The sequence below is a fragment of the Lampetra fluviatilis genome, chromosome 32, assembly GCF_964198595.1.
Source record: "Lampetra fluviatilis chromosome 32, kcLamFluv1.1, whole genome shotgun sequence".
In the NCBI taxonomy this organism is placed as follows: Eukaryota; Metazoa; Chordata; class Hyperoartia; order Petromyzontiformes; family Petromyzontidae; genus Lampetra; species Lampetra fluviatilis.
In genome coordinates, this window is record NC_136306.1 from 6,593,443 (window position 1) to 6,605,810 (window position 12,368).

A 12,368-nucleotide genomic window follows, 5' to 3' on the forward strand; every position below is an offset into this window, starting at 1 on the left:
AAAGGCTGCTCATAGCGATTCGCCACTTCGTACCTATTATACTATTTTTTATTTTACTAATTAAGGCCCAAAGAGCTAGTATAGCTATTTTTTTCAGACGCGACCTGGTCACAAATAATAGCGCAAAGAAGTGGCTTATGTGGGAACAGATCGCATCCAAACACATGCGGATTCTAAATGTGGTGGGAAAAACTGGAGGACCCGGAGAAAAATCCACATGACCACGTCAGAGAGACACGCAAACTCCAAATATCGAGGCGTCAAGGTCGGGATCGAACCCACGACCTCCTGTATACCGCGCGAGATAGTTAACATCTCGCCACCGTATCGCCCCAGTGCAGTGGCAGGACCCTCCTGGAAAGAGTCCCGTGACTCAGTGCCGCTCTCCTGGATAAATAAAGAATTCACTTCTGGCGTAGGACAGATTTCAAGCCGGTCCGCCATCTCCTAGTCATCACTTTTACAGCCACGTCTGCAATAAGAATGTGTGTATGTTGAACTTCTTTCACACCGTACGTAACCAACCGCGCTAATCGGAGGTGCAGGAGAAAGGACAAATAACTAAACACAAAAAAGCCGCCCTAAAGAAATTCGTTTTCAATCGAGATGATTTAAAAGTGCACAGCTCCAGTGGCTTCCTAATATCGGAAGGAAGAGAGCATTCCAGACGGCCGCAGAAGCGCATCTGAAAGCACCGTGCGACGCTGCGCCCGTCTTTGTTCGATGGATTTGACAAAAGCTGCTGTTGCGGCCTGCGAGGATGGTTCATGCTCCGTGACGAGATCAGCGAGGTATTGTGGTTCATTTGTGGCAAGCACTTTGTGTGTCGTGAGTGTGACCTCATACCGTATTCGTTCAGCAACCGGAAGCCAATGCAGCTCAGCAAGCACTGGTCGGACATGGTCGGATCTTGCAAAGTCCATAACGACGCGTAGTAATAATAATAGTGATTTTAAAGGATGTAAAAAAAAAGTTCTCAGTTGTCGCCTTTCATCCTTGAGGTTCTTTTTTGAAGGCGCAAGGCAAAGAGTTAACCAGCGGCGCGAGGCCGTGTAAGAAATGAAGGCTGTGGCCTCGGCCACGTGGTTCGAACAAAACAACAGCAAAAAAAAAATCCCTTTCACGCATGCTTGGGATTTGAATTTGCTGTCTGCAGCCTCACTCCGACACAAATTGGCAGGTTTTAAGAGCAAGTCGGCGCAAATAGGTCACCCGCAAGCCTCAAAGCTGGTACGATGGTGTGAGAGCTAGTGTGCGTGCGCTCGTTTCTTTTTGTTTTGCGGTTTTATTGCTTATTTTATTTCTTTTTTATTTTCTCTCTCTCTCTCTCTCTTGCCCCTGTCTTGGCGGAACGTCACCCATCGCTCCGAGCTGCTAATTCCGCCCGGTCTCTCCGCAGCACCAGCGACAGGGGGGAGGAGAGGCCGGCCACCCGCCCGCGAGTGGCGGCGATTCGCGATGAAGAACTTGCGCGATGAAGTTGAAGATTCGCGATGAAGAAGTTGCGCGATGAAGTTGAAGATTCGCGATGAAGAAGTTGCGCTCGCTTTTGCGGGGCACGCGGCGCTCGGTGATTTCGCGTTGAATACGGGAGGAGGAGCATTTGTGGTCAACCATCTGTCGCTCGCTCGCTCGCTCGCTGGCTCGCAGCTGGTGGTGGTGTTTTGGTTTTGTGCTTTTTTGACGGAACGGCTGTGATTGATTTGCCGTCCTTTGATTGTTTCTCACGGCCTATGGCGACATGGTAACGTGGTGACGTGGCGATGTGGTGGCGTGGTGAAACAGTGGCACGGTGACGTGGTGAAGCGGTGACGTGGTGCCATGGTTACGTGGTGATCCAGTGACGTGGTGATCCAGTGACGTGGTAATGTGGTGACACAGTGGCACGGTGACGCGGTGCCATGGTAACGTGATGACATGGTGCCGTGGCGCCATGGTAACGTGCTAACGTGGTCACGCGGCGACGCGTCAAAGTGGTGACCGAGATATCGAGACGTGGTGACACCGTGCCACGGTTCCGGTGGCGACGTTGCCAACGAGGCCACGTTGCCAAGATGGCGACACAATGACGCGGTGTGTTCGGGTCAACGCGGCCACGAGTCGCTCACCTTCTTGAGGCTGCCCCCGGCCGTACCGGCGAACACCACTGTGTGGTTGCCGTGCACGTAGGAGATGACCGACGTCATGCCGTCGCCGGGCTCGGCCGCGAGGAGTGGGACCCCCTCGATGCGCGAGAGACCCCCCAGGGGCTGGTTCGTGTCCAGGCCACAGAAGTCCTCCTCGATCTTCACCGGCTGTGGATGAGCGTGGTTGGTGGTGGTGGTGGTGGTTGTTGGTGGTGGTGGTGGAGGCGGTGTCAGAGATAGTGGTGGTTATGGTACAAATGGTGGTGGTGGTTTTTGGGGTGAAGATGGTGCAAGTAGTGGTGGTGGTGGTTGTGGGTGTACAGGTTGTGGAGATGTTGGTGGTGTTAGAGGTTACGATGTTGATGGTGAAATGGGTGGTGGAGGTGATGGGAAATTTTGTGGTGGTGGTGGTTGTGATGGTGGTGGTGGTGGTGGAAATGATGTTGGCCATGTTGGTGGTAATGGTGGTGGTGGTAGTGGTCGCAGTGGTGGTTGTGATGATCACGGTGGAGATGTTAGTGTTAGTGGTGGTATTTGTGGCAGTGGTAGCAGTGGTAGGTAGTGGTGGTGGTATTGTTGTTGGCAGTGGTGATGTTGGTCGTGGTGGTTGTGGTTGAGCGGACAAGGAACAAGGGAGCAGATTGGACAAGGGACACGGAGGATAAAACTTACAGAAATGTTTCAGCACGTGATAATCTACACTGTGAGTGGTCAACATTAATCACCAGCCAAGCTGCCTTTTGGCTCGTAATAGCAGCGAAGTAATTAATTCAAAAAATTTGTATTTTTTATTTTGTTAAATTACACGTAAAGATAAATGAGTGCAGCATGCTAGATGGCGATTAATGTCCACACATTTTTAATTAACATCCGTTAATTTATTCCTCCAGCTTTGAACAATTCTTCATTTCATTGCCTCGGAAATGGTAAACATTCTCCTGGCAGCGTACACAGTTTATTCATTTACACAGGGAAGCCTCACTGAGTTTCAAGATTACTTTTTGTCATAAGGGTCCCGCTACATTGGGATGCTCGCCTGGAGAAAATCCACCACACACACACAGGGAGATACACACGTCACTCGACAAACCCACTTGCTGTTAAGCCAAAACCTCGCGGCCCTGTGATGGTTCACACATCTGCTCGTGACCCACCAACTCCCCACCGCCACCACCACCAGCACCACCGGAGCGCGTGCCTGAGTGGACCTCTCAGCTCGATTGTGCAACACACGGAGACCTTGCCCGGATCAGCTGCACCATTCCCTCGGACTCATCCCTCCCTCCACCCCTCCCCGTGTCATCAATTGATTGACTGAAATTAAAATTAACAAAAACCGTCTCTTTACTTTTTAATTTGTATTTATATTTACTACTTACCTTTTCTTACGCTGGAATGTGCACCGATGCACTACTTTATTGAGGGCGATATTGGAACCTAAAACAAAGATCGATCGATTGATTGATGCCTCCACCTGCCAACCTCTTACGACCAATGCTCAAGTCAGGGGAAATATTGATGGCAGCAGCTCGTGGCCTCGTTTTAACTTTTTAAATCACGTTTGCTCGGCACAGTAGGCCCATTGGCCCAAAACGCAAAGCGGCCAGCAACAATCGGAACTCTTGATACGAGTTTAATGTGTTTCTTGAATTGAGCAAGTCTGTCAGAGATGGAAAGGTAGCCACCCCTACTGCTCAGGTAACCCCGTCCACTGCTATGATAGCCCCGCCCACTGCCCGGGTAACCCCGCCCACCATTCAGGTACTAGCCCCGCCCACCATTCATGTAATAGCCCCGCCCACTACCCGGGTAGCCCCGCCCACTATTCAGGTACTAGCCCCGCCCACTATTCAGGTACTAGCCCCGCCCACTACCCAGGTAGCCCCGCCCACTACCCAGGTAGCCCCGCCCACCATTCAGGTACTAGCCCCGCCCACTACCTAGGTAGCCCCGCCCACCATTCAGGTACTAGCCCCCTACTTACTCAGGAAGTCCCACCCACTACCCAGGAAGCTTCGCCGTTTGCCCGAGTTGATCTTGAAACCAAATGGGCAATAATAATTCAAGTCTGTAAATGTCGAGGGCTCACAACAGAAATATTCGTAAACATTCGTACAGGATGGAAAACAAATACATTTAAATGTTTTGCATATGCAATTCGCATATTTTCGCGTTGTTAAATCTAGCCAGATGGGCATTAGACTGCTAGTATGGGTAAGATGATACTCGAGCATGTGTTTCCCCGACATAATTAAGTAATTTGCGAGTCATTTTCATGAATAGGCAAATTGGGACCGTGTCCTTTACACTTTGCCTAATAACGCCACCGGGTGCTTTAACATCCAGGAGAGTAAACGAGAGAAGTAGAAGCAGTAAAACATCACGCGATCTCTGCTCATCCTCGCAGCGGCTGTTTGGCTACCCATCGGACACTGCATCGTGCTTTCAGATGCGCTTCTGCGGCCGTCTGGAACGCTCTTCCTTCCAATACTAGGAAGCCACTGGAGCTAGGCACTTTTAAATTATCATCCAGATTGAAAAGTATTTCTTTAGAACTGATTTGTGTGTTTAGTTTGTTGCCCTTCCCCCACACCTTCGATTAGCGTGGTTGGCCACGTATGGTGCGAAAGAAGTTCAACATATATACGTACAGCGGTAACACCGCTCAAACTATAATCTATTTAAAATATAGACTTTTTATTTTACCAGATAATGCCCACTGAGTTGTATAGTTCTATTTCAGAAGCGACCTGGTCATAAATGATGGTCGAATGAAGTGGCTTATCACGTGGAAATGTATTGCAGCCAAATACTCTAAACGTGTGTTTCTAAATGTGGAGGGAAAAACCGCAGGACCCGGAGAAAAATCTACGCGACCACGGGGAAAAAAACACTCCAAATATACAGCAGCAGGCGTCAGGGTCCGGATCGAACCCACGACCTCCTGCATACCAGTCGAGGCAGTTAATATCTCGCCACCGTGGCCAACAAAACACCACCACGGCAACCACCACCACCACCAGCGCGTGCCACGCGGCAAGACTTACCGCGTACCAGCAAGGTATGTCCTTCTTGATGTGCCAGCCCAGCTCGAGGCGACCCTGCCCCAGGTAGCAGTCCCGGATGCGCTCGCGGATCCTGCGGTTGACGTCGCGTAGCGGGAAGGCGCAGAGCGCCGTGTCGCCCGGCGGACTCGAACGGTCTCGCCGGTCACGCGAGAACACGGCGAGCGTCACGTCCTCGGTCACGTCGAGGCCCAGCGACGCCGCAAGGCCGGCCCCCTGCGGCGCAGTGAAGGCCGCCTCCAGCAAGGTGTACTCCACACCGTCTGTGCAGGGGGGGGGGCGGGGTGGTATGCAGGAGAGGGGAATCGTGGAAGGGCAGCACGTGGTTGAGTGAGGGTGGCAGCGGCGGTAAGTAGGAAGCAGCAGCAGCAGCGGTAGTGGCAGCGAGAAGTCGTGGCATGAGTAGTTGCAGCAGTAGTAGCACGATCAGTAGCAGGGTCAGTAGTAGCAGTATTAGGAGCAGTAGCAGCAGTGGCAGCAAGAAGTCGTGGCAGCAGGAGTAGTAGCAGTAGTAGCAGGGTCAGTAGTAGCAGTTGTAGGAACAGTAACAGTAGTAGCAGCAAGAATTCTAGGCAGCAAGAGTAACAGCAGTAGTAGCAGCAGCAGCAATGGTAGCAGGAGCAGCAATAGTGGCAGAAAGAAGTCGTGGCAGAAGCAGTAGCACCAGTAGTAGGAGCAGTAATGACAGCAGCAATAGTAGCAGCAGTAGCAGGAGCCGTGGCAACAGTAGCTTAACACGTAGCAGCAAGTGATAGCAGCAGCAATAGTAGCAGCAGTAGTCGTAAGAGCAGCAGCAGCAGTGACAGCAGCAGTGACAGCAGCAGTGACAGCAGGAGTATCTGCAGTAGTAGCACCAGTAGTAGCAGCAGCCATCGTATCACACATCGCACAGATGCTCAGCTCAGGAAGAAAAAAAACATCCCAGGGGGTCCCGAGATGTCAGGAAGTCCAGTCCGCGTCTGCTTCTAATTTAAATAACAAGTGGCCGTTGCTTTAAAAAAAAAACGAATGTCTGTCTCCGACAAGAGATTGCATGGCCTTGTTACTACAGGATTTGCCGTTCCGTTAAATCGTGAAATCTTAATTGCAAGGCACAGTGAAAGCCTCGGAGAACTGATGAGATCGGCACATTCCGAGCGAGACTCCTGCATTTAGTATTTTTGAACAACAGATAAAGGCGCAGCCCTGCAATTGCTCGCTCTCGTCAATGTGCTTCCACTACAGAGGTCGGGGTGGGCAGAGGTTGGAGTGGGCAGAGGCCTCGGGTGGGTGGAGGGGTGGATTCAAAAAAGTGGAGCCATTTCTTTAACTGCGCATTGGTATGCCGATACTAAATTATATATCTGACATGGGAGCATGTTATCGGGTAGAGCTGCCAGTCAGCTTGAGAACCAAAAGCAAGAATAAGAAAAAAACGAATTCCCATCAAACTCAGGACACGGTGCAAAATCGCTATCCTGTGCCATCGAGTTCCATCTCTCTTCCAAGGTCCCGCGCCCAAAGCTCCCCTTCCCTTCTCGCTCCACCGACCACGGCACACCGCCACCGCGTCCTAAGGAGCTTCGTCTAACAACCTGCCCACCGCCCCACGAAGCGACACCGTCCAGGTCGAGCGGCGTTTTTCTCTGCAGCTGCACCGGCAGCAGCGCGTCTGGAACCCTCTAGCCCAGTGCACGCACACGCAGCAGTAGCAGCAGTAGCGGCAGCAGCGGCAGCAGCAGCAGTAGCAACAGCGGTAGCAGCAGTAGCAATAGCAGCAGCAGCGGTAGCAGCAGCAGCAGTAGCAATAGCAGCAGCAGCGGTAGCAGTAGCAGCAGCAGTAGCAATAGCAGCAGCAGTAGCAGCAGCAGTAGCAATAGCAGCTGCCACCGAGAAAACTCATCTTCAAGTAGTAGCTCCATGCTGTCACCCGCCAAGGCTCTCGCCCGTTCAGGCCCTCATCTCTCCAGGCTGGGGAGGGGGACTTCAAAATTTGGCTCCGTGCGTCCGAGTCGTCAATCGAACATTGCGTCCGATTCGCGAAATATGCACGCATGCAGTGTAAATCGCGCTTCAAACGATGGCGCATATCGTAGACCACTGTGGTCTGCGCTCCTTCGACGGAGGAGGAGAAGGAGGAATAGCAAGAAGACGTGAAACTCTCTCTGCTGAAGCCCTATCGTCGTGGCCAATAGCAGCAGTGGCAGCATGGGCCTCGACATCGGCATTCACCTCCCGGCAAGTAGACTTAACTCGAACTAAACTATTTTGTTTTATTTTACCAGCTATATATATATAGTTATTTTCAGAAGTGACCCGGCCAACAAATTATAACTCAGCGAAGTGGCTTATCACGTGGAAATTTATAGCAGCCAAAGATTTTTAAAAAACGCACATTGAAGACATATCCACGCGACCACGGGGAGAGAACACGGAAACTACAAATATTTAACAGGCGTCAGGGTCGGCATCGAACGCACGACTTCCTGTATACCAGGCGAGGTGGTTAACATCTCATAGCCACCGTGATGATGATGAGAGAGAGACACGCAAACTCCAAATACACAGCAGGCGTCAGGGTCAGGATCTAACTCACGACCTCCTGCATACCAGGCCGAGGGAGAAAACCATCTCGCCACCGCGGCGCTCCTTCTCGCCATGTATCACTGCCTTCGTTCGCAACGGGCAGGGGATGGGAATTGTGAACGCAGCGGGAGGTCGTGGGCTCGACCCCGACCCTGACGCCTGTATATGTGAAGTTTGCGTGTCTTTCTTCCCAAGATCGCGTGGATTTTTCTCCGGGTCCTCCGGTTTTCCCCTCCACATTTATAATCAACATCACAGCGTTTGAAGTATTTGGCTGCTATACATTTCCACGTGATAAGGCACTTTGCTGAGCTATCATTTGAGGGCAGGTCGCTTCTGAAAAAGACCTATATAGATCAGTGGGCCTTACCTGGTAACATAAAAACAACGTTTTTTTTACGCAGAGTTACCCATCCACATGCGATCTCAATGACACCTTCTTTGGCGTCCGACGGCTCGACATCGTCTGCGAGTGGTCTCCCAGCGAGCGGGAGCCCAGCTCGACGGAGACGGCGGTGTCACTCTTTTGGACGCGTCGCCCCCCCCCCCCGTCTTTGATGCGCAAACTCCAGCAAAAAACCCGGGCACTTCAGTCGGCGTTCGACGTTCGAAGCGACCGCGACCCTCAAACGATCGACACTGCAGCATGGCAGCAAGAGCAGTTTACGCGAACGCTGTCGTCGAGACGTTACACGTTTGTTCCGCGGACTCTCGCGTGGCGGACGAAATGAATGAATGAACGAACGAAGGAGGGAACGTTACCCTTGACGCAGGCGATCGGCAGCTCCACGTAGGAGTAGAAGTGAGTGTCGCCCTCGCACAGACGCACGATCTTGGAGGCGAAGTGCGACCTCCGCTCGGCGTCGCTCGACAGCTTCCTCGTGTCGGGCTGCACCGTGAGGAAGTAGACGAAGCCGCCGCTCTGGAAGCCGTAGACGTAGTAGATATCGAAGCCCGGGAACGACGACAGCGTGTCCGACGGGATCTTGAGCTGCGACGACACGAACTCGTCGTGGTAGACGTAGCCGAACATGTCCGCGTCCTCCGCGTCCCTCTTCAGCGTGCGGCTCGACAGTGTCGGGAAGTAGTCCACCTTGCCGCCCACGGGGGTGCCCACGAACAGCACGCTCTCGCCGCTCGACTCGTCCTCTCGTGGCCGCCGCTCCGACCCCTCCTCCTGCTGCTGCTGCTGCTGGGCGACCGTCGTCGATCCGACGTTTGACTCGTCCGACGGAAACGGCGGCCGCGGCGTCGCGCGCGTCGAATCGTCCTCCGATGCCGCCGCCGCTGCCGCAGCCGCCGCGCGATCATCTGGCACCGCACCACCACCATCCTCGCCCACCGTCCGCACCCCTCCTCCGCCTCCTCCTCCAGCACCGCCGCCGCCACCGCCGCGCCGCGGCACGACGAAGCCGAACATCGTGGCGCTGTCGTTGACGCTCGAGAGGTAGTGCTCGGAGCGGTGCATGGGCTCGCCGAGCTTGAAGAGGTCGTCGGGCTTGAGCAGCTGGCACACGCCCTGGTAGACGCTGCCGCACGCCAGCAGCCGGTCGCCCGCGTAGTCGAGGAGCAGCAGCTTGTTGACGTTGTCGGTGGGCGCCGGCTCGCGCCTGCACGCCTCCACCATCGGCGGCGGGTAGCAGTCGCGGTTGTCGCGCGCGGGGCCCGTCTCGTGCGCGCGGCCCAGCCGTAGGTCGCCCGCCAGGCGGTACACGCGGTTCACGCCGCCCACGTACACCGCGCCCGTGCGCTCGTGCACCGCGAGGTGGTTGAGAGGCCACGCGGGGTTTTCCGACGGGAATCTGTCGGGCGCGAGGCGAGAGAGTGAGTCAGCGTGGCGAGTGTGCGGATCGCTCATGGGCCCTACCTCCCCGAGGTCGACTCAGCTTCAAATGAATGGCTGGTGCGGTGTATGTATGTGTGTGTAAACATCGCCACTGGGGGAGAGAAAGGCGGCCGGGCGTCAGTGTTTGCCACCCACCCCCTCGTTGTGCCGTGCCGGCCTTCATAGGTTCTCGCAAACAGCACTTGCCCCAACGGTCTGTTGAGGCTATACGGGGGATCTTTGTCTTTGGTTTGCGTGATTTGATCTTGGGGAGCCCCAGGACGAGTTCAGATAATCGTCACTGGTGTTGGTGGCTGTGAGTGGGGGTCGAAATCGGGTCACAGCGCGCTCAGCGCGACTGAACTGTTGCCGCTGGGGGCTGCTGCTAAAATGAGTATCTCCACTGCAGAGTGTAAACATCATCGCCACTGGGGTGACAAAGGCGTTCGGGCGTGGTGTTGGCCACACCACCCCACTCAGCCACCTTGTCGCCGTTCATAGCTGCTCGCTAAACAGAACTTGCCCCCAACAGCCTGTGTAGGCTCCACGGGGAATCTTTGTCTTTGGGTGGACGCAACAACCAGGAACTCGGATCCTGGATCTCTGCTCCGCTGTGACCTCTGAGGCCCGCGGCCACTCTCCACTCACATTACGCGCTTGGAGGCGCGCGCGAGCGAGAATTGTTTGCAATGCATGTTAATCGCATGCAGAAGTTATGCAAATGTCACCTACCGGTTAACGTACCACGCGAGACAGAACGAGATGGGGCACGAACGGGTGCAACGACACGATAGCCAAGACGAAGTGGTCATCGTATAAAACGGTGAACGTTACTCAGGATCACGGAGTAGATTGTCGCACGATCACTTTTTCCAAAATTACCCCCCCCCCTTAATTCGATCTGGGTTAAAATGCCGCGGTGGGGGTTGGAGCGGTGGCGCAGCGGTTAGCGCGCTGCGCTTTGAACCCGGTGACCGAGTCTTGTCGCCGCCCACGGCGACAAAGTGTTGTCAATGAGCCGCCCGTGAACGACGCAGCGCAAGACCTGACTCCACCGACGCGCGCTGGACCCACGTGGCGAAGTATGGCCAGACAAAGCCCCGTGACCAACGCTGCGCGGTTGGATGGGGGCCTTCGTCCATTTCAGCGGATGAAACCGACGGTTGTACATTTCTCCGTCATTGTTTGAATCGTCATCCATGTCAGCAGCCATGGTCCATCTACTGCCGGACCGAGGCCTCCTCCTCCCCCCCCCCATCATGACCGCGTGCCACAGCGACGCTTGAAAACAAACAAAACAAATTTCGTTCGTTGATTCGACACCGCAAAACCGCGGGTCACGATCACATCGTTGAATCGGCCGACCGAGAGGAGTGGCAAGATCGCCCCGCGTCTCCGGCACACAATCACGCGCTCGAACCTTTACACATTCCAGGGGTGGGGGGGGGGGTACGTAGACGACTCGTCACTGATCGAACGCGACGCCGCTGTGTTCGCGACGCACGTCTGCGCGGTGTCGGCTGTGTCGGCGACGTTTCAAAGCCCGGCGTTACCCGCGAGCTTCCGCGCGCACTTAACAGCGAGCAAAGCTGACGGTCTCCGCAACGCGAGCGAGCGAGCGAGATTGGCAGATTTGTAAAAAAAAAAGCTTTTGGGAAGTTGTGGAGTTTCGATTTAAAGCTTTCGTGACTGCAGGGATTCATCTTCTTGGTTCTTTCGGTAAAGTCACGTAGAAGGGAAGTAATAAAATAATAAAAATAAAACATAATAAAATAATTCGCACGACGTTTCGGCCACAACGCAAGCAGCCGTCCTCAGCGTCGTGAGACTTATTTTATTATGTTTTATTATCTGCCTCACCTGAGGACGGCTGCTTGCGTTGTGGCCGAAACGTCGTGAGAATTATTTTATTACGTTTTATTTTTATTATTTTATTACTTCCCTTCTACGTGACTTTACCGAAAGAACCAAGAAGATGAAGTTGCGTAGTTTTAACAGCGGTTGCTCCGACGTCAAGGGTCCGTCGCTCTCGTCGCTCTCCCCTCGCTCCCTTCTCGAAGCGTCGCAGTGTCTCTCGCCAATCTCGCCGCACGGAGAGGCCGTGACAAAAATTCCATTCTCGGTTTAGCGTTCGTCCGTAATGACGCGGTTCTTTTTTTTCCCTCTTCGAGTTGACGCACGTGCAGTTATTTCTGCACCGGTGGAGCTGTGATGTGTGTGGGCGATTTGAGAAATTCGCTTTGAAACACGCGATAACAAAAAAAGCCGATGATTGATGATGATGATGATTGTGGTGGTGGTGGTGGGAGTGGTAGTGTAGCGCTTAGTGCACTGCACTGCGAACTCGGCCACCCGAGTTCGATTTCCCGCTCATGGTCAACACGAGAAGCGATTATTTGAACCGGTCCTGGGCCTCCCCTAGGTTAACTCAGACTGAAATGAGTGCCTGGTGCAGTGTGTAAACAACGCCACTGGGGAGACAAAGGCGGCCGGGCGTAGTGCTGGCCACCCACCCCCACGTGTGCTGTGCCGCCCTCATAGGCGCACGCTAACCGCACTTGCTCCAACAGCCTGTGAAGGCTACACGGAGGGGGGGGGATCTTTGTCTTTGATGGTGGTGGCACGAACGCACCGTGCACGGGCGTCCACGCAACGCGGCGTTGCAATTTCGTTGGGTGGGTGGGTGGGAGGCTGGGTGGCTGGTTAGGTAGGTGGGTGGCTAGTTGGGTGGGTGGGTGGCTGTTTGGGTGGGCGGGTGGCTGGTTGGGTGGGTGGGTGGCTAGTTGG

The 12,368-nt window shown here is 54.1% G+C and overlaps 1 protein-coding gene across 4 annotated transcripts in view; it reads right to left on the reverse strand.

The window, feature by feature from the left end:
- LOC144943686 (plexin-A2-like) overlaps positions 1-12,368 on the reverse strand; it is a 295,017-nt gene that overhangs the window by 261,870 nt on the left and 20,779 nt on the right. For all 4 annotated transcript variants that reach the window (XM_078871418.1, XM_078871419.1, XM_078871417.1 and 1 more), the window contains exons 3-5: positions 8,519-9,558; positions 5,174-5,454; positions 2,109-2,294 (exon numbers count right to left, since the gene is read on the reverse strand). In XM_078871418.1, the coding sequence (XP_078727544.1) occupies positions 2,109-2,294; positions 5,174-5,454; positions 8,519-9,558 (1,507 nt within the window). The remainder of the gene's footprint in view (positions 1-2,108; positions 2,295-5,173; positions 5,455-8,518; positions 9,559-12,368) is intronic.